At 41.1% G+C, this 23,231-nt stretch overlaps 1 protein-coding gene across 1 annotated transcript in view; it reads right to left on the bottom strand.

Moving 5' to 3' along the window:
- Positions 1 to 23,231, bottom strand: part of DOCK2 (dedicator of cytokinesis 2) — a 418,455-nt gene that overhangs the window by 373,737 nt on the left and 21,487 nt on the right. The window contains exons 3-6 of the mRNA XM_086712812.1: positions 13,868 to 13,908; positions 12,729 to 12,784; positions 12,140 to 12,236; positions 9,352 to 9,500 (exon numbers count right to left, since the gene is read on the bottom strand). Coding sequence (XP_086568938.1) covers positions 9,352 to 9,500; positions 12,140 to 12,236; positions 12,729 to 12,784; positions 13,868 to 13,908 — 343 coding nt within the window. The remainder of the gene's footprint in view (positions 1 to 9,351; positions 9,501 to 12,139; positions 12,237 to 12,728; positions 12,785 to 13,867; positions 13,909 to 23,231) is intronic.

Here is a 23,231-nt window from a genome sequence, read left to right as displayed (position 1 = left end):
AAACTGAAGGATTTAATCACCACTAAACTAGTCCTACAAGAGATCCTCAGAGGGGGGGCTCTGTAAGTGTAATGTTGCAAAGACCACAAAGGACCAGAGACAACACTATAAGCATGAAACCTACAGATAACACAATGACTCTAAACCCATATCTTTCAAAAATAATATTGAATGTAAATGGCTAAATGCTTCAATCAAAAGACATAGGGTATCAGAATGGATAAAACAAAACAAAACAAAACAGGACCCATCTATTTGCTGTCTACAAGAGATGTATTTTAGACCTGAGGACAGGTCTTTAGATTGAAAGTGAGGGGATGGAGAACCATCTCTGCTACTGGAAGTCAAAAGAAAGCTGAAATAGCCATACTTATATTAGACAAACTAGGTTTTAAACTAAAGGCTGTAACAAGAGATTAAGAAGGGCATTATATAATAATTATGGGGTCTACCCATCCAGAAGAGCTAACAATTATGCAGCAAATTCAGGAGCACCCAAATATATAAAACAATTAATTACAAACATAAGCAATCTTATTGGTAATAATGTGATAATTGCAGGGGATCTTAATACTCCATTTACAACAATGGACAGATCATCTAGACAGAAAATCAATACAGAAACAATGGCCCTGAATGATACATTGGACCAGATGGACTTGACAGATATAATCAGAACGTTTCATCTTAAAGAAGCAGAATACACATTCTTCTCAAGTGCACATGGAACATTCTTCAAGATAGATCACATACTGGATCAAAAAACAGTCCTTAATAAATATAAAAGAATTGAGATCATACCATGCACACTTTCAGATCACAATGCTATGAAACTTGAAATCAACCACAGGGAAAAGTTTGGAAAACCTCCAAATGCATGGAGGTTAAAGAATATCCTACTAAAGAATGAATGGGTCAACCAGGCAATGAAAGAAGAAATTAAAATATATATATGGAAACAAATGAAAATGAAAACACGGCAATCCAAATGCTTTAGGATGTAGCAAAGGCAGTCCTAAGAAGAAAATACATTGCAATCCAGGCCTATCTCAAGAAACAAGAAAAATCCCAAATACAAAATCTAACAGCACACCTAAAGGAAATAGAAGCAGAACAACAAAGAAACCCCAAACCCAACAGAAGAAGACAAACAATAAAGATTGGAACATAAATAGACAATATAGGATCCAAACAACAACAACAAAAACAGTAGAACAATCAATGAAACAAAGAGTTGGTTTTTTGAAGGGCGCCTGGGTGGCTCAGTCGGTTAAGTGTCCGACTTCGGCTCAGGTCATGATCTCGAGGTCCGTGGGTTCGAGCTCCGCATCGGGCTCTGTGCTGACGGCTCAGAGCCTGGAGCCTGTTTCAGATTCTGTGTCTCCCTCTTTCTCTGACCCTCCCCTGTTCATGCTCTGTCTCTCTCTATCTCAAAAATAAAAAAATAAAAAAAATTTTAAAAAAAGAGTTGGTTTTTTGAGAAAATAAACAAAATTGATAAACTAGCCAGACTTTTCAAAAAGAAAAGAGAGAGGACCCAAACAGATAAAATCATGAATGCAAATGGATTTATCACAACCAATCCCTCAGAAATACAAGCAATTATCAGAGAATACTATGAAAAATTATATGCCAACAAACTGGACAACCTGGGAGAAACGGACAAATTCCTAGACACCCACACACCAAAAAAACTCAAACAGGAAGAAACTGAAAATTTGAACAGACCCATTACTCATGAAGAAATTGAATCAGTTATCAAAAATCTCCCAACAAATAAGAGTCCTGGACCAGATGGCTTCCCTGGGGAATTCTACCAATATGTAAAGCTGTTCCAAAAAATAGTACTGGAAGGGAAACATCTGAACTCATTCTATGAAGCCAGCATTACCTTAATTCCCAAACCAGACAGAGACTCCACAAAAAAAGGAGAACTACAGTCCAATATCCCTGAGGAACATGGACGCAAAATTTCTCAAGAATATACTAGCAAATCAAATTCAACAGCATATAAAAATAATTATTCACCATGATCAAGTGGGATTCATTCCTGGGCTGCAGGACTGGTTCAATATTCACAAATCAATCAGTGTGATACATCACATTAATAAAAGAAAGGGTAAGAACCATATGATCCCGTCATATGCAGGATGCAGATGCAGAAAAAGCATTTGACAAAATACAGCATCCTTTCTTTATAAAAACCCTCAAGAAAGTTGGGATAGAAGGAATAAACTTAAGCATCATAAAAGCCATGTATGAAAAGCCCACAGCTAATATCATCCTCAATGGAGAAAACTGAGAGCTTTCCCCCTGAGATCAAGAACACGACAGGGATGTGTACTCTCACCACTGTTGTTCAACATTCTGTTAGAAAGTCCTAGCATCAGCAATCAGACAACAAACTGAAATAAAAGGCATCAAAATTGGCAAAGAAGAATTCACTTTCACTTTTCGCAGACGACATGATACTCTACATGGAAAACCCGAAAGAATCCACCAAAAGACTCCTAGAGCTGACACATGAATTCAGTAAAGTCACAGGGTACAAAAATCTATGTACAGAAATTGGTTGTGTTTTTATACACCAATAATGAAGCAACAGAAAGAGAAATAAAGAAACTGATCCCATTCACGATTGCACCAAGAATCATAAGATACCTAGGAATAAACCAAACCAAAGATGTAAAAGATCTGTGTGATGAAAACTATAGACACCTTATAAAGGAAATTGAAGAAGAAGGAAATTGAAAAAAAACATTCCATTCTCATGGATTGGAAGAATAAATATTGTTAAAATGTCAATACTACCCAAAGCAATCTACATATTCAATGCAATCCCAATCAAAATTGTACTGGCATTCTTCTTGAAGCTAGAAGAAACAATTCTACAATTTGTATGGAACCACAAAAGACCCCAAATAGCCAAAGTAATATTGAAGAAGAAAACCAAAGCAGGAGGCATCACAATCCCAGACTTTAGCCTCTACTACAAAGCTGTAATCATCAAGACAGTATGGTATTTGCACAAAAACAGACACATAGACCAATGGAATAGAATAGAGAACCCATAATTGGACCCACAAATGTATGGCCAACTAATCTTTGACAAAGCAGGAAAGAGCACCCAATGGAAAGAAAAGACAGTCTCTTTAGCAAATGGTGCTGGGAGAACTAGACAGCAACATGCAGAAGAATGAAACTGGACCACTTTCTTACAGCATACACATAAACTCAAAATGGATGAAAGACCTAAATGTGGCACAGGAAACTATCAAAACCCTAGAGGATAGAGCAGGAAAAAACCTCTTTGACTTCAGCCACAGCAATTTCTTGCTCAACACATCTCCAAAGGCAAGGGAATTAGAAGCAAAAAGAACTATTGGGACCTCATCAAGATAAAAAGCATCTGCACCACAAAGGAAACAATCAATAAAACTAAAAGGCAACCCACAGAATGGGAAAAGATATTTGCAAATGACATATCGGATAAAGAGCTAGTATCCAAAATCTATAAAGAACTTATTAAACTCCACACCCGAAAAACAAATAATCCAGTGAAGAAATGGGCAAAAGACAAGAATAGACGTTTTTCCAAAGAAGACATCCACATGGCCAACAGGCACATGAAAAGATGCTCAATGTCACTTATCATCAGGGAAATACAAATCAAAGCCACACTGAGATACCACCTCACACCAGTCAGAGTGGCTAAAATGAACAAATCAGGAAACCACAGATGCTGGCGAGGATGTGGAGAAACGGGAACCCTCTTGCACTGTTGGTGGGAATGCAAACTGGTGCAGTCACTCTGGAAAACGTGTGGAGGTTCCTCAAAAAATTAAAAATAGATCTATCTATGACCCAGCAATAGCACTACTAGGAATTTACCCAAGGGATACAGTTGTGCTGATGCATAGGGGCATCTATACCCCAATGTTTATATCAGCACTTTCAACAACAGCCAAATAATGGAAAGAGCCTAAATGTCCACCAACTGATGAATGGATAAAGAAGATGTGGTTTATATATTCAATGGAATACTACTTGGCAATAAGAATGAGTGAAATCATGCCATTTGTAGCAATATGGATAGAACTGGAAGGTACTATGCTGAGTGAAATAAGTCAGTCAGAGAAGGACAGATACCATATGTTTTCACTCATATGTGGAACTTGAGAAACATCACAGAAGACCATGGGGGCGGAGGGGTGGGAGGGAAGAAATCGTTACAGAGAGGGAGGGAGGCAAACCACAAGAGACTCCTGAATACTGAGAACAAACTGGGTGGATGGGGGTGGGGGAGAGGGAAAAGTGGGGGATGGGCACTGAGGAGGGCACTTGTTGGGATGAGCACTGGGTGTTGTATGTAAGCCAATTTGACAATAAATTATATTTTTTAAAAAATAGGGAAAATGGCTAAATAAACTGTGACCTATAATGCAATTCCATGTGCATGGCTTAAAAAATAGGGTATAGTTTTAATATGTTTAATGATACAGCTCAGTGAGAAAAAATAAAGTATGGGGGCACCTGGGTGTCTCAGTTGGTTAAGTACCCAAGTCTTGATTTCATCTCAGGTCACGATCTCATGGTCGTGGGTTCAAACTGACAGCATGGAGCCTGCGTCGGATTCTGTCTCCCACTCTCTCTATCCCTCCTCCGCGCCCTCTCTCTCTGTCCCCTGATCATGCTCTTTCTTGCTCTTTCTCAAAATAAATAAACATTAAAAAGCTAAAGTATGGAAAAATGCATATGATATGTTTACGTAAACAAGTAAGTCAAGCCAGATATATTACCTGGATACATGCACATGAGTAAAAAGCAAAGAGAGAAAGGACTGGACAAAAAGCAGCAAACTACCAATACTACTAACAAGGACACCTGTGAGAAGTAGGACCTTGGGTGGAGGGGTCTAAGGAAACATGTGCCTTATCTTTGTTTTATAATATATTATAATGTAATGTAATGTAACATAATGCAAACATAGCAGAAAAGGTATTTCTATGTTATCTATTCAACAACATTTTGAACATAGCTGTTGGGGGGGAATCTCAGATATACTGCTCATTACCCAGAGCTTGCTCATTAACTCTTTGACTTCCAGGCCACAAGGTTTCCCCTGCTTGGTATTGATTTGTTGCAACAGCATCTGCCATTCTGATTGGCATCAGTGATACTGGTAACAGCAAATGCACAGCACTTGCGGTAAGCTCACGTATGTTGAATATTTTACGTATGCTAATGAACTTAACGCTTACAAAAACCTTATGAGGCATATATACTGTTAACATACCCATTTTACAGATGAAGAAAAGACCAAAGAAATAGGGGCTAATTAATTTGCCCAAAGTCACATAGCTAGTTAAAAAGTAATATGGCATCCTGGTCTGACTCTTAACCTCTATGGTATACTTTCTAAATAGGAGGTGCTTAGGCGTGGTACTGGATTAGGGGACAAGGGTAGGTTTGCAGAGGCCTTGATGTGAGGCTGCTTTTGCACTTGATGTTGAGATGGAGGGCCTCAGCTGTCTATACAAAGAGAGCTGGTGGAGACTCTGAGAAGGCCAACAGGAGTCCTGCTTAGGCACCACTACTGAGTTCCATATTCTGCAAGGGCAGCAAAGACAAGTGAAGGAGACGACGTTTTCATCTCTTATTTGAGAACTGGACTGAGAAGCACATCTCTCATCTCATCCAAATGCAAACAGAAGGGAGCCAAGGTTCACCCATTTGTCCACATTCGTTAGGAGATTAACTTCCAACTAGATATGACTCATAACGTTGCACAGCCATGCTGCCGAACAGGCGATGCTACGGGGGTATAAATGCTTTCAACTAATGCTGAGCAGAGACTCGCGTGACCTCAGAAAAGATGGAGCATAGCCAATACATAATTTAATGCCAAGATCTCTCTAGTTCTTTCTCTTCAAAATTTATCAAAGTGGATTCGGTTCTAAAATGTATGAATAAAACATTCTCTGGGTCCAGCTATCTTGGGATTTGGAGGAGTCATTTGAGGATTCCTCACTTCTTGGAGACCAGGAAGCTTGCCCATTACCAGTCTAGTGTGGAATTTTAGCAGCTTTAGTAGTCACAGGCCGGGCTGTCAGGATTCCCACAACCCAGGGTCAGGAGAGGCTGTCTCCCAAATGAACAGCAGACCATTTGCTTTGGAGAAATAAGCATTTTAGCAGTTTCTTCTCAGAGGTAGCCCCACACTGCTCTCTTCTGTTCGAGAAAGTGATAAAATGAACTGAAAACAAAGGCAGGGGAAGAAGCTCCCACTGCATGCATTTTCCAAAAACAAAAAAATTTTAATGGTAATGAAAACAGAAGTGGCTCCTTATGTGGCTCCAGATCGTCTGGACAAATCCAAACTTCTTTACTTGGCACTTAGGCCCTCAAGTTTCCAGCCCCTGTCTGCCTTCCCCTCCATGCTCTCGTTCTCTGAGCTCCTCCCATTCTCTCTCTCTCTCTTTCTCCTTCTCAATTTTTGTCCTAATCATCCCCACTAGTTTTGTTACATTAGGGCAGATGCTAGCCACCTGCCTGTCTCCTCCCCGCCCCCAACCCCCACCTTCTGGTCCATGCTTCCTGCTCTCATGAAATGCATGAATTCCTACTCAAGAGTCTGTTCACTTCTCTCTCTCCCATATTAATCCACAGTCCTTGGAGGCAACAGAATGCAGTAGTCAAGCACTTGAATTCTAAAGCCAACCTACTTGGTTCAAATTTCAGTCATCTGGGGAAAAATGACCTAATCACTCTTTGAGCCTAAGTTTCCTCATCTGCGAAACAGAGATGATAATAGCACCCACCTACCTCATAGAGTTGTCATGGAACCTAACCGCGTTAATGCATGAAAAGTGCTTAAAACAGCGCCTGGCAGGCTCTTAGCAAGTTATTGTTGGTTCTCACTGCTTGCTTTTTGTTGTCCATATAGTGGCTGTTTTTTGTAAATGTTTTTTGTAAATGCTAGGCCTCGAGGCCTAGCATGTGCTCAAAAAGTTTGATGTCTGAATGAAGGAACAAAGAAGAGAAACAGGCTGATTCTGGTCAGTCCTCCATCACTTAATTCCTGGCTCAACAGCCTGAGGATGATGTACCTCACCACAGCTCCTGACACTCTGCCCAGAGGTCTGCCCTTTTGGCTTTCAGGAAGCCACCCACCCCATATCAGAGCTCTGACCTCCCAAGACACCAGGCCAGTGTTAATTGAAGGTGTCCAAATCCCCCTCCCTGCCAGCTGAAGACATCAGGAAAGGGAGGCAAGAATCATGGGCCACCCCCCAGCTCAGGGCCTCAGTCTCCAAGGATGCCTCTCACTTCCCCAAAAGGAACTGAAACTGAAAGCTCAGGGTTGGTTGAGGCAATGCTGCAGAGACACAACTGAAGGGGGCAGGCACCCTCCTCCTCTTTCTCCTCTCACCAACATTCATGTATTCATCCAGCCATCATTCACTGAGTGCCTCCTGTGTGCAGACCCTGTTCCCGCCACAAGAGATGAATTAAATGGTCACTGTATTAGAAAGTGCCCATCACAGCAGGGGAGACAAGCCAGTAAAGAGGTGATTACTCTTGGGGTTCTAAGGGCCTACAAGAGCACCTAACCCAGCCAGGGGTGGGGAGGGGACAATCAGAGAAGGCTTCCTATGGGTGGTGACCATTTCTTCCATCCTTGGCCCCTTTTCTTAAAAAGCCTGTGAAGAAACATCTGAAGGTCACAGATGCCATTATTGCAAAGCAGCAAAACTCCCTCACTTCTCACACTCTCAGCTGCTACTGTACTCAGCTAAAGATGTCACCGCACCAACGGTGGCAGCAGCTGTGTGGCAAACTCTTCCTGTCGCTCTGGGATGATGTGCATTATAAGCAGATTTGGACACGCTTGCCAGCTGCCAGCAGGGGAACCGGCAGAGGGACCATGCTTCTGGGATGGGAAGCAGGTGTAAGCTGGACCCACTGACTTTCCTAGTGCATATGGATCTTCTTCCTCAGTGCATATGACAAAAGCAAGAAAGACTGGCTGCTAAGAAATTTTCTTCTTACTCCCATTGAATAGACTCTTTCTACTTCCCCCTCGGACGTAAGTCCCAGCCTTCTGACCCATTTCACAATCCTCTAAACATGCCATGCTCTCTCACACACTACTGCCTTCCTTTTTTTTAGCCTACTTAACACTTCTTTATTTTTCAAAATTCCCCTCAGGGTTATCTCCTTCAGGAAGCCTCCTTTGACTTCCTTCTCCATGGCGAATTAAGAGTACTCTTGCTTGGTAAGCCATCAAACTTAACACAATACATAACAATAGTTTACTTGTAGCTTCCTCCTAACCAGACTGGTCTCTTAGCAGACAGGAACTTTGACATCTACAGCCTCAACAGCTGGCAAGATATCAGGCCAATCATAAGCGTTCAATACATGTTTGTTGTTGGGATGAATAAACAAACAAGTAGGATTTGGAGGGCATCCAAATGCCGGGAGAGGGGGTGAAGATTTACAGTTCTCCAATGCTAACCAGGTACCATAGTGGAGAGGCCCATGGACTCTGGAGCCAGACTGCTTGGTTCTAAATTCTGGTTCTGCCATTACTAGCTATGTGATTCTGGACAAATTACTTGACCTCTTTAAAAGCCTTCGTTTCTTCATCTGAAAAAAAAAAAAAAAAAAAAGTGCGGATAATAAAACTGCATGCCCCATAGGGCTGTTATAAGAATTAAATAAGACAATAAATGTAAAACACTTAGCATCAAGTCTGGTGCATAACAACTCAGATTAAATGTTACTTTATAATATTATTATCACTACTATTATTATCAGTGGGTTGTCCTGCCTCAAAAAATTGTTTCATGTTCTCCTTAACTTCATAACATCTAAATTCCATCCCTGCTTCTTCCCTTTTGAGGAAACACTTTTGTGACTATGCATAGGAGTTAGCTGATGGCATGTGGGGTGGATAATTTAGGATGGGGGAAGGGACATTTAAATCTCACACTGGGATATAAGGGAGAGTTTTGTTAAGTGCAGGAATAAAATGACAACTAAGCCAAAAGTGAACCAGCATCACTGTGTTCCCCAGCCCCTCGGAAGTAGGTTAAATGAGTGTCCTAAATCTCTCAGCCCAGTAATAACCCCTGTAAAAGCAAGCCCTCCCTCCACTTGCATGTCCCCAGATCCCACCGGGGTGATAAGAAAGGCACACAAGCATGGCGTTGGTAACAGCCTTCTCTCAAATAGAAAGTGGCAAACTTGTATCTAAAAATGAAACCAAGCTTCTCTGTAGGGAGACAGGAAAGAAGGGGGGTGGGTAAGAGAAAAGAGCATCTTTGCAGAGGAAAGAGAGGTTACTTGTTGCCATAGTCTATTTTGGATGTGACTTTCTGCTTCAGTTCCTTCAACTCGTCCTTAGGCAGAGTTCCTGAGAGAAGCTGGGACCGCCACTCCATCAGGTCGTACATCATGGCTTGCACCTGCAGGAACCGATCCTTTTTGCTGGCCTACGAGAAAAAACAATGCACAGTCACCTGCACCGAGGGTGTGTGTGGGTATCTATGTGGCAAACTGTGCCAAAGTCAGACATGTTCAGGGGCCATGACTTGAGCATCTCTCCTGGCCCCTACCCAGCTACAAAGGGGGATTAGGTGGTAGTCTCAGTCATCCACAAAGTTCCTCCCCCTGGGCCCCAGGGATTTCCAGAAATGAAACTAATAATCCCAATCACTTCTTGGTTAAAGAATGGGTGATTTCTGACTCTTATCAGAAAAGATACTTGTTGAGCAGCAATGCCATGAATATCTGCTGTAATGCAGGTCCCAGTGCTCAGGACATTTAAGGCTGGAAACTAGGGTCATTTTTCTGGTGATAGAGGCCTATTTCTAGGGCAGCAGTCCCCCAAGTGTGACATGTGCACAACCTGTGGGACACAACAGCTTTTGGTGATAGAAAGACACAATGTTAAATAACATGGATGCATATGGTGATTTTCTTCCATTCTTCCTCCATCCTTCTGTACAAAGGAAGGAGAAAGGTGCAGTTTCATGGTAATGTTGTCTTTAACCCCTCTCTCACATTTGTCCATTTTTTTTTTTTTAACAGAGAGGTCTTCAGCTCAGAGCTTTTGACAGGTACTATAGCAAGCACTTAATAACATTGACTTGTTTTCATTGTATTTATTTGATAATGTTCTTCTAATTGTGCCAAGCACTTTTGGCTTTCCATTTGGGAAAGCATGTGTGATATAATAATATATATATTATTGTGATATAATATATATTATATGTGATATAATAATATATAAATATATATAAATTTTGTTCTTTGTCCCCAGTTCTCGGCACAGAGCTCCTAAAGCCCTTGGAACATCCTGAGTGATAACAGCATTTTTTTTTTTTTTATTCATAATGAGCTCCTTTTGACCATACCTGAGTTTATGCTAATGATGTGACTCCTGATGGTCCCCTAGACAGCTTCAGGATGGGGGCTAAATGTGGGAGGAACCCACTATGTGATTAGAGAGTTGGAACTTTCAGCCATACCCCCCTCACTCTTCCCTTCAGGGAGGGCGGGTGGCTGGGGATGGAGCCTAATCACCAATGTCCAACGATTTAACAATCATGCCTATGTAATGAAACTTTGATTAAAACTCTCAATCAGTAAGGTTCCTGGCACTTCCCAGATGAGCATGCTTCGTGCAGAGAAAGTGGCATGCCCAGAGAAGGCATGGAAGCTCTGTGCTTACCCACCCCATTCCTTTACCTGTATATATCTTCCTTTTGGTTTTTCTGCATTGCAGCCTTTATAGTAAAACAGTAACCATGAGTACAGCTCTTTCCAGAGCTCTGTGAGTTGTTCTAAGGAATTACGAGCCCCCACATAGAGGTGGAGAGGAATGATGGACCCCTGAATTTGTATTAAGTTTGGACAGAAGTGTGGGTAGCCTGGGAACCCGGGACTTGCAACTGGCATCCTAAGCGAGGGCAACCTTGTAGGACTCAGTCCTTAAACCTATGGAATCTGAAACTGACTCTGGGTAGGCCGTGTTAGAACTGAATTGAATTATAAGGCATCCAGTCAGTGTTGGAGAATGGGAAATTGTTGTTGGAAGGCATGGAAGGCTGCACAATTTATTAAGTAAGTTATTTTAGTTTACTAAAAAGGGAGCCAATTTAGGTATTAAGTAAATATCGTACAGGTGGTACATAGACACGGCAAGAATCATGAAGGTGATACTGAAATACCGGAAGTTTAAGGTTCTCTTTACTAGGGCAAACGGCACAATGGACTTGATATTTAAAGATTTTTTAAGGGAAAATGACAAGTTGCCACATTGCGTGTGTATGCTATGTTTAAAAGGGGGTAGTGGAGGTGAATGATTAACCGCTTTAGCTTCAAGTTACTGTTCTCCCCCTAAGCTTTCCTAACAACTTTTGGGAAACCTATACAACTGGATGTGCCCATTACCATATAATACGAAGTATCCACACGGGAGTTGATATTGATGACCATAAAAGTTAAGTCTACAAATAGCATGTGTACATACCAGCAGGTGAACACAGGGCTGTAACAAAGATGCGGTAAGCCCCGGTTGACGTTTTCACTCTCAGCTTACCGGTTTTCTTAGCTAATTGCTTTCATTAGGAAGTTTAGAAGCATCAAAGGAGGATTTAAAATTAGATTTGCTTCAATACAGGGAAAACACATGTAAAATGCACTCTTTGTTTTTCCAGGGTCAAAACTTATTCATAGATCTAAGGACAATAACCATTAGTTAATTAAAATATAAGATGGTATTTCTCAAGGTATTATCAGTAGACTACCAAATTAAAGTCCCCAGGGTTTATTAAAATGTAATAAAAAGTCCCATTAAAGGAAGCTTTATCTTTTAACAAAAACTTTTGCACTAGTTTTAAAGCCGAAGGATCACATCAGACCCCTGTTTATTATGGCTCAGTCACAAGCTTGCTGTGTGGCTTTGAGAAAGTTACCTAATCTCTCTGGGCCTCGATGTACTCCTACTGTTTGTTCTCTACTATGATGCCGAGGCCACCTTGGCCTGCCCTGCTCAAGGATGAATTCCAAATGTGAACCATACAAAGACTGCAGTAAGCATCCCAGGGATCAGGGTTTTGAGTCTCACCACGTAGAGCTGTTTCCAGATGCTGCCCCACTCCCAAAGTGTCGTTGTCACTTCTTGTGCCAGAGGAATTTCTGCAGGAATGATGTTCTCGATATTTCTATTTAAGGTGGGAGACAGAACTCTGTGAAATTGAGACCCAGGTGCTAACAAGATAAAATGCTGGCAAATTTGCATTAAGCTGCAGCTGCTAAGAGGGCCCTTGTTGGCAAGAGACTGAACCGCCTCCAATAGCCACACCAATTACATTATGCAAATGCAAGGAGCTTCTTTTTTAATGTCCTCCTTCACTAGGGTGGGCCCTTCAAGCTCGTTATTCAGGCTTAATCTACTTTAATATAGTTCAAAGGCAGCTGCCAGTGAAAAGTTTGATTCTCCAACTTCCTAATACCCCCTCAGCATCAGGTCTGAACAGCAATCAACTTGGATTAGATCTCCCATTTCATGAGGAAAAGGAGACACACAAATAAACATGGGCACGAAGAAGAGGGATCAGCTGATTCACATCTGCCAAGTTAGGTTTTCAAAGCAGACTGGACAGAGGCATCTGGGAGCTGTGGGAGGGTCAAGTCTGGTGAAGAATGACAAATACCTTCTTTTCTCCACTGTCACTTCCTTGATGTGGATAAAGGATTTAGGGAAAATGCCCTGTTGGGAATAAAATAAGATAAAATAAAATAAAATGACATATCCTTACAGAAATGACCTGAGGCCTTTGTGGTTTTTCCCAAAAGCTATTGACTGGTAAAAACCCTCCAACTTTAAAGGAATAATTCATTCTCTTAGGTCTAGTTCTTTCTAGCCAGTTCTCCACCAGTTGTTCTAGATCTCATAATAGCCCTAGAATCCCGAGAATGCTTCAGTCCTATTTTGGACAAGACAGGACAAAAAAAAAAAAAAAAAAAAAGACTCGCTCTAAGAGAAACAAGGTGCTTTGTCTCTCCCCTCTCCTGCCCAATTTCAGGAAAGCAGTCACTCTTCACAGTCACAAATAGCTAGAAGGTCAGGTCCTAAAGCAACAGTGTCCTTGGTTGCATGTGGGCTATTTGATATAAGACCTATTTTTCCCTGGATTTATTTCATTGTTCTTTGGACAGCAGAGTGGGATCATGCCTCCCAATACAGCAATGCCAGAGAGGAGGGAAGAAGTGTCTTATTTCCTTCCCCCATAAGCTTGTCTCAGTTAGCAAGAGAAGTTTATCAATTTCTTGCAAATTCCTTCATAAATTAACCAGGGTGCCCGCTGGAGGCATCTGCGTCCACCCTAGACATGGTGAGCAATAAGACCAGTAAAACAGGTGCCCGCTTTCATGGAGATGATGGCGTAACATGGGGTTGCAACAGGTGAACTCCCCAAAGGCAGAGACTGGACTTGTCTCTGTGAGGGGAGGAAATGATGAATGCACCCAAACAACTCTAGAGAAAGGCAGCAGAAGATGAATTTCAAACAGAACATGTACATTTCCATGGGGAGTCAAGGAAGGGGGAAATCATATGCAACTGGCCTATCAGAAAAAGAAGGAACAGAGAGCTGCGGAGGTTAGCCTTAAGTGGAAGGGAGCTGAGACACAGCAAGTGCCGAGGTGTAGAGGTGGAAAAGCGCAGGACACAAAAAAGGAGAGATGAGACAAATGTGCTGATGAGCTACAGAGGTTGGTAATTGCCCAAAGGGATTGCAGCATCATGTAAAGACATCCAGTATTGTTTCAAGTAAAAACGAATTGACCTTACCTGTAACATTTTGTGCTTTAGGAGGTATCCCCTATACCAATCTGCAAAGAGAAAATAAACAAACAGGTCTCTTATCTACTCTTACAAGCTTATTGCTGGTTTTTGTTGTTGTTCTTCTTGTTTGTTTTTTTTCTTAATTTTTTTTTCCAACGTTTTTATTTATTTTTGGGACAGAGAGAGACAGAGCATGAACGGGGGAGGGGCAGAGAGAGAGGGAGACACAGAATCGGAAACAGGCTCCAGGCTCCGAGCCATCAGCCCAGAGCCTGACGCGGGGCTCGAACTCACGGACCGCGAGATCGTGACCTGGCTGAAGTCAGACGCTCAACCGACTGCGCCACCCAGGTGCCCCTATTCTGCTTGTTTTTAAGTAGCAAAGAAACTACTGTGAAGTGCTTTAGACCTCAGGCACAAATCCAAGTCTGGAAGGCCCTAGGCTTCAACAAGCTGTTGAAATCATTGCCAACATCTCCAAAAATCATCTAAAAATACAGAGATCTCACACAACAATGAGAATTTCCTCCTTTTGGAAAAATAGGAGGCCCAGTGACAGTGGCTAGTGCTTCCCCACGGCCTCAGTAGGCTGACGGCGAGGAGCAGCTGGTCTCATCACACAGAACAGGTGCCTCAACTCACCAGCCTCCACCCAGCCCCTCACTTATTCCCATTACCTGCCTGGGCCCCATGTTCAGATGCATGCTTCAACCTCTTCCTTAGAGACGTACAAAGGCTGAGGGAGTTTGGCAAACATACTAAAATTATACCCACAGTTTTAACAGCAGCAAATGGTGTCTAATATGTGATTTGCAAAAGTTAGTCATTACAAAACAGACAAGTTCAGAGATGGGTAAAAGGACAGGAATTTTAAAAGATTCTTCCCTTTGCAAGAACTTCAAAAATGATTCAATTAACAGAAATCCAAATTATACACAGTCTCAAACAAAATGAGCCTCGGTGTAGCAAGTATTGATGACTATAATGAGCCCACTGGCCTTTGGAATAATTCAAGCACAGTCAAGTGGTGGCATTTGTCATCTTTGTAAATAAAAAGCGTCTGTCGGGAGCCTCATTAGCAAACCCTCATTACTGGGCTGACAGATTGTTGTCGAAATATGTTCTCAACAGACATACGTGCAAGCCCCCAAACAAACAAGTTGAAATGCAAAGTCACCATTCACAGTCATGAGGCAGCTTGAAGGTCAGGTCCTAAAGAAAACTCAAAGCAACAGGTGCCCACAGTGGCTCCTATTTTGAGAAACAGAAAGAAAGGGAAGGAGAGAAGGAGAAAAGGAAGGAGAGAAGAAAAAAGTTAGAGAAAAGGAATCTCCGGTTTGGAATAAAGTACTGTTTTAGGCACTCTTCATGTATGAAGTCTCTTAACCCTCGTGACCGCGATGAGGTAGGAACTATAATTATCCCATTTTACAAAAGAATGACCTACCTGAGGCAGAGAGAAGTTAAGTAGTTTGCCCAGGGTTACACAGATAATAAGTGACAATGTCAGGATTTGAATGCACATGGCCATCACACTGCGCTTCCTGTCTGATGCAGGAAGGAGTATGATGGTTGCCTAATATTTCCGTCCTCTCAATATCTGAATCCCCAAAACTATATCCCTACTAAGCTACTTTCCAGCTGAATACTTCCAGTGCTGGAAAACATCATGAGGCATCACATTCTATGTTTACACTCCTAATAATCTGTCCATAACTACTGGGAATAATTAACCATTAGCAATAGCGTCAATGCTGGTAAAGGTTTTGTTTTGTTTCTTTCAAGTTATAAATTAATCTTCACAATAATCCTATAGAGTAGATACTATTATTGCCTTAGTTTTGCAAATGAAAATAGAGAGGCACAGAATGATTAAGCAGCTTGCTCATGGTCACACAGCTAGTCGGTGATGTAACTAAGATTTAAACCCAAGCATCTGACTCCACAGAGATGACACTCCAGAGCCGTACACTATAACAACTCCTTTGTTTGCAGTTCTACCCCATGCCACCAACTAAATAAGAACATCTTTGGAATATTACTAGCCACCATTTTTTGATTGCTTAATATAGGCAAAGCTGTGTGTTAAGTGTCGTACATGCATTTTCTCATTTAGTCCTCATATCAATACTATGAGCCAAGTATCATCATTCCCATTTTATAGATGAAGAAATTGAAATTCAAGTCAGTTGATGTACTGAGCCAAATCACACAGCCAGGGTTCAAGGGCAAATCTGTGTGGCTTCAAAGCCAGCCCTCAATGCTTTTCTGCCACATTAGCCACTGTGTGATGAGTACATACACAGAAAAAGTTCTCTTAGAGCACAAATACAGACAAGAGTCTCATAGTTGTAGTGACCTGAATCTACCTGATGGCCAAAGCCACCAAAATCTACCAGAGACTAGGAAGACAATCAAGGGACCAAAAGTCCCTACCCAGAGCTCATGTGCACATCTGCTTCTCCATGACAGGATCTCCATGATCAGGATCCCTTGAATCCCTGGTCCAGGAACTCTGCCTGCTCAGACCCTTGAGGCTCAGTTACCTATGGACGCCTTGTAGCTTTTCTTTTTTTTTTTTTTTTTTAAATTTTTTTTTTCAACGTTTACTTTATTTTTGGGACAGAGAGAGACAGAGCATGAACGGGCGAGGGGCAGAGAGAGAGGGAGACACAGAATCGGAAACAGGCTCCAGGCTCTGAGCCATCAGCCCAGAGCCTGACGCGGGGCTCGAACTCACGGACCGCGAGATCGTGACCTGGCTGAAGTCGGACGCTTAACCGACTGTGCCACCCAGGCGCCCCGCCTTGTAGCTTTTCTGATTCTTAGAACTTCAGCTCACTCCTGAGCAAGGAATCTATTGACTATTACCCAGCATACACGTTCTGTTTCCAAGATTCAAGTTCAATCAACACTGATGGTTCACCTACCATGTACATGGCACTGGGCTAAGTACTTTCAGAAATAAATATCCTGTGATCCTGGATGAGAAGGGCTTATTACCACCTCCACTTGCAAGATAATTATAATGCATTGACTGCATCAGGGCTCTCCTTAGGACTTTTTTCTGACATCTCCACCTCTGCTGGGCCATTGACTTCCATGACTCCTGATGTCGGCTCCCTAATCTGGTCATCTGTCAGCTATATCTGGCTGTACTCCAAGACCTGACCAGGCAGATAACAATAGTTGGCATCCATAGCAAAATGCACAACAATGAACACCATGATCAAAAGCAGGCACACAGCACTTGCCATATCCCAGGACTTGCCCCCAGGCTGAACACCTTTTCCTATTAAATAATAGCAACCCCATCCATGAGATAAGCACTTCTGTTTTAATAGGGAACTCATAAAGTGCATCCTGGGGGAAGATGAGAAAAGGAAAATGTTTACCATTCTTCTTGACAGTTAGAAAGTACCAATTCTTCAAACTGTCCTCCCTTCCCACATCCCAAATACTAAAACAAAATGTACCTAAATTCTCTAATCATCTAGCATCTGTGGAGAGTAGGGAGAAAGTTGAGGAGAGATTAAAAATATCCCAGGATAGAGACGCCTGGGTGGCTCAGTCGGTTGAGCGTCCGACTTCAGCTCAGGTCATGATCTCACAGTACGTGGGTTCGAGCCCCGCATTGGGCTCTGTGCTGACAGCTCAGATCCTGGAGCCTGCTTCAGATTCTGTGGCTCACTCTGAATCTGTCCCTCCCCCACTCATGCTCTGTCTCTCTCTCTGTCTCAAAAATAAATAAAGCATTAAAAAAATTTTTTTTAAATATTCCAGGACATTAAAAAAAATCGATGGCCTAAAGATCCAGTCTTCTCTCTGCTATCTATAAGCAGCATAATTTTTGGTCATGTCACTAAAGCCTGAGTGTTTTCATCTATAAAATGAGGGAAATAACATGCACCCCACAGGGTGTTACAAAACTATTTTTAAAACATGATTATGAAGTAAACCATCTAGTAAAGGTATAAAACCTTGGAGGGGAGGAAAACACCAATTTCAGGATAAGTATTACCTACAGTATGGACAAAAAGACAAGAATAGAATAGAGGAGGGATAAACAGAGAGTTTCAAATGTATCTAAAGTTTTTATTTCTTGAAGTCTGAAGTAAACGTTGCAAATTTTAATATTTGTTTATTGAGTGGCAATTGCTTGAATGTATTTTACTTTCCTGTATGATTTTGATTTCCTGTATAATATTAATATCAGATATAAGTTAGCAGTTATCAGTGGTTAAGAGTGTGCTCTCTGGAAGCAAAGCTCAGATTTGTATGGAGATCTACAACTTACTGTCTGTGTGATCTTAGACATTTCTCTGAGCCTCAGTTTTCTTATCTGTAAAATGGAAATAATAATAGTGTCTGTCTCATAAGGCTGAAGTTAGATAAGGAATTCAGAGTTTGTCCAGTGCCTGGCATATGGTGAGTGTTCAAAATTAGTAAATACCATTCTCTCTTTTAAAAATCAAAAATCATCATCAATAACAACCACTACCAGAGAAAGTTGGCAGGGCATATTTTCTATTTTATTTACAGAACGTACAGATTTTTTTTAAGTTTATTTATTTATTTTGAGGGCAGGGAGGGATAGAGAGAAAGGGAGAAAGAAAGAATCAAGCTGAGCCCAATGCAAGGCTCGAACTCACAAACTGTGAGATCATGACCTGAGCAGAAAACAAGTCAGACATTTAACCGGCTGAGATACCTGGGCGCCCTGAGAACCTACAGATTTTGAATACCATCACTTTTTCCCAGTGATGGTCCCAAGAAAGTAAATGACACATGCTTCAAATTCAACAAACTAGAAGTTTACTGATGATTTCGCCTCACCCTCATTCAGAAGAGAAGTTCACTTTCACAGGACCTGTCTCTAAAGCAGACCCAAACAAAGGGACATCTCCCTGCAGAGTGGCACTTTAAAAGGATGCCCTGTCAAATGTTCATCAAGACCCTCTCTTACCCTAAGAGTAAAGAACTTTGATCAGTCTCAGTGGAGTTGTTAGTACAGAAGCTGCTACATGGCTCCGGGTCCACCCTACTCTGCGAGTGGTAGATTCAAAATTCTCTTTGCAAACCTCTTGGCAGCCCAACAAGAACGAGGTAATGCACACATGCCAACTTAGAAAGAGCTCCAAATATTTTTAAGTGAGAAAAGCAAATCTCAGAGTGGGATGCACAGTGTGGTCCCATTTCTAGGAAACAACCAAAGCTATGCCTTACCTGAAAAAACAAAAGAAACTATGTTGGCCTCCTCCTTCATACCTTCCCTTTGTTTCATTTTACTGGTGAACAAAATTCAAAAGTTCCTTGGGAACCACTGTACAGAAATCTCATTCTCTTCCCACTAAGAGTGGGCCCCCATGACCCAGACAAGCGTATTTATCAGTAGATGGAATGAGACTTGACCTGTTGTTCCAGAAAGAAAGCAAATAATTCAAGGAGCATTTAGTCCCTCTGAAGGGCTTAGAAAGAAGAGTCTAAACAAGCAGGATTCCTCCCCAAGACCATCCCCCACCATAGTGTATGTCATCAGAAAAGAAAGAGAGACAGACAGAGAGACACAGGGGTCTTTGGAGGCGGTAGTCACTGCCTTCAGAGCGCTTGGTATAGCTTCTCCACCCACAAGCCAGACAGGCATGAGGGGTAGAGTCCAGGAGATTCACAGCTATGGACATTTGGCATCTCATACCCTAGCTACATGACTATTCATGCAGGGGACTGGCTGATCTTTGGGCTTATTTGATCAAGGAAGACAGAGATTTGGAAAGAAAGCATGCCAAACTCCCTCCCACCCCCAGCCTTGCTTAAGCTGGAGAAGGAGGGGAGGCATTAAACTGGATATAAGATTGAAATCTTCTTTTGAAATGTCATTAAATATCAGGAAAGATGTCAACCAAATATGACTGAAGGAAGTGAATGAGGAAAAATAACACTGATTTTTTTTTAATGTTTATCCTCCCATAAGGACTTCTGAGTGCTCAATAAACATATGTATTTATGTGTTTTTTACCCAGAACATAGAATCAGAACATAGAATGTTTATGCTACCTCTGGGTAAAAAGGGCAGCCTGAGAGATATACTATGGACCAAAAAATAAGCATTAGGATATCTAAGGCTTAGCAACAATGGGTACCCTTCTGAACTGTCTGAATTTTCAACAGGACAAAATATTAAATTTAGTATAGGCAAGGAAGGGCTGGCCTCACCTATTCCAGGCAATCAGAGAGCCAGCTTCCAGATTCTCTGGGCTATACTGTAGACAGATATACCTCCCAGTCTCCATGTGGCTGTATATAATGGGAGGAAGGATGGAATTAATCAACACAAAACACCTAAGAGTGTTCTAACATAGAGTCTAGCATGGTGCTAGACAGCTTCTTTACTTTCTGTCATGTTATCCTCATAACAACCTTAAGAACAGACAATGGTAACCCATTTCACAGGTAAGAAAACTGAAGCCCACCTACCCCAGACCATTCAACTAGTGGGTAGTGGAGCAGAGAATAACTTTCTGATTCAAAAGCTCATGATCTTTCCACTCCTTTTTTGTTTGTTTGTTTGTTTGGGGGGAGGATTTAAAAACCATCGAAAAGTACAAAAAATAAAATGACAACCACTCACATTCCTACCACCTAGAATTAATCATTACTAATATCTGGAGATGGGTGCTTCATATCTTAAAGACTGTATTATCATTTTGTCTAAAATAGATATGGGCTGTTACAAAGAATTTAAAGTAAGAAGGAAAATATAAATATAGAAGCTAAAAGAATCATCCTGAATCCCATTACCCATAAAAAGAAAAATACTATTAACATCATTTTAGTCAACTTCTCATTTATATTTATATACACAGAATAACAGATGGATAAATAGATAAAATATCATTTCCAAAAATTCTCATAAAAATTAGCATATAGTAAAGATATTATGCAAATAAAAATCTCAAATACCAAACTTAATCTTATTTATTTGTATTTAATAAAAGAAAAAGAAATGGAGTGAAATTGAAGGAAATGCTGAAACTTTGGTTAAATGTTTCTTCTTAGGGGAATCCTCTTGCACTGTTGGTGGGAATGCAAACTGGTGCAGCCACTCTGGAAAACAGTATGGAGGCTCCTCAAATAGTTAAAAATAGAACTACTGTATGACCCAGCAATTGTACTACTAGGTATTTATCCAAAGAATACGAAAATACTGATTCAAAGGGATACATGCACCCCAAAGTTTATAGCAGCATTATCTTCAATAGCCAAATTATGGAAATAGCTCAGTATTCATTGACTCATAAATGGATAAACAAGATGTGGCATATACATACAATGGAAGATTACTCAGCCATAACAAAGAATGAAATCCTGCTACTTGCAGCAACATGGATGGAGCTAGAGAGTATTTTGCTACTCGAAATAAGTCAGTCAAAGACAAATACCATATGATTTCACTCATGTGTGGAATTTAAGAAACAAAACAAACGAGCAAAGGGGAAAAAAGAGGGAGGGCAGCAAACCAAGAAATAGACTCTTAACTATAGAGAACAAACTGATGGTTACCAGAGGGGAGGTGAGTAGGGGGATGGGTGAAATAGGTGGTGGGGACTAAGGAGGGCACTTGTGATGAGCACTGGGTGATGTACGAAAGTACTGAATCACTGTATTGTACACCTGAAACTAATATTATTCTGTATGTTAATTAACTGGAATTTGAATAAAAACTTAAAAATAAAATTAAATAAATAAATTTCTCTTCTTTACACACACAAAAAAAATCCTGAAAACTCCTTAAAAATAGTTATGAAATGCATTAAAAGATTGGTGTGGTTAAAAGTTTGTAATTGTTCTGTTTTATTTCTCATATTGACCAACTCTCTGTTAGGATAATATCATAAAGTTAATCTATTCCCTTCTACCCCTCACTGCTCAATTTTATGTGCTGTGTTTTTTTTTTCTTTACATTGTCCATTTCCCTAACATTAACATTATTTTTGGTAGTCATAAATATTGTGACGTTTAATATCAATCTCTATAAATTCATTCATTTAGACTCAGTGCTCACCACTATTTCCTTTTATCACAGCCTTTTACTTCCTGTATTATGAAATTTTGATTCAGCTCTCAATTGGCTGGATTTTATTTTTCATTTAGGTTTCTATAAGAGGGTCTCATGAGCATACCCCCCAGGTCTTTTTATTACCTCACCTTGACTAATTTTTGACTGACACTGTGGTTTTCACCTTTTTATGTTTGCCAGAAACAGGTTTTCAATCAGATTCATAGGCAGAACTTCACATCTGCAAAGCAGACAACACCGGACCTGATCTCAGAGACTTTAGCTGTCCAAGGCCCTCAGGGAAACCTTAAAATCCCATAAATTCCAGTTTGAAAACTCCCTATGGATATGGATGCATGCATGATGAGTCTTGATAATTTGTATACCAATGCTTCAGATAAATAGAATCATTTTAGCAGACTTCTGAACATTGAATATACATTTTCAAAGTACTCATGAACTGGCAATCACTCGCTTAATTAATATGCCCAGCTCTTTCCAGAAAGGCAATGTGGCTGCTTCTTGTCAGGATACATTAAAATAAAACTAATAAAACAGAATTAAAAGAGGAAAACCAGAACCAAAGAGGTTAGCAACAAGGACACTAATCCCAAAGACAAATAAAGGTGGCTTGAGTCATCAAGTGTTACCTTTCCGAAGGTCGGGACCAGGCCAGGCAAGGGAATGAAAGGCTCTGACTGTGTGCTACCCGTGTGGTCAGTTTACTGGCCTCAAGCTCTTTCTCCAGGAAAACGAAATGGAAAATACTTGTCTGAATCTCAAAATGTGGGATGAGGCAAATAATGACCAGGTTTTTTTGCTGTCTTGGTAGCTATGGAGTGAAAGAAAGGCTGTGGGCTTATACACATGGGGAGGGAAACACAGCCACACTCCCTGTGTGACCCTCAGCGAGTCATTTCTCTTCCCTGAGTCTTGTTTCCTGACTTGCAGACGTGAGGCCTCACGCCTGTTTCTCAGGATTAGCATTCAGCAGCATGGGAGACACAGTGAGGAGAGTTGTCATCTGTTTATATTTTCATTCTTTGACCTTGCTGGATACTCACAGTTTGCTTATCTGCCACTGGGTAGAACCAGATTTGTGAAAGATGGGTTGCAGTGTGGAAGGGGGCAGGGGGGTTGGAACCATATACTCTCCTTCCTGTCCCTGTCCCATTCACTCTGTGTGTAAAAGGTTTTAACAGTGCCAGACTGGGATTTTCAGAGGCCTGGACTCTAAAAAGTGCTTCGTTTCACCTCACATACAACCCAAAATAACAATAACACTAAAGGATAAGACAAATGTAAGGAAGGTGA

The sequence above is a fragment of the Puma concolor genome, chromosome A1, assembly GCF_028749965.1.
Source record: "Puma concolor isolate L17-30 chromosome A1, mPumCon1.1.hap2, whole genome shotgun sequence".
Taxonomy (NCBI): Eukaryota; Metazoa; Chordata; class Mammalia; order Carnivora; family Felidae; genus Puma; species Puma concolor.
Note: the sequence above shows the minus strand (reverse complement) of the source record. Positions and strands in the feature narration are given on the sequence as shown.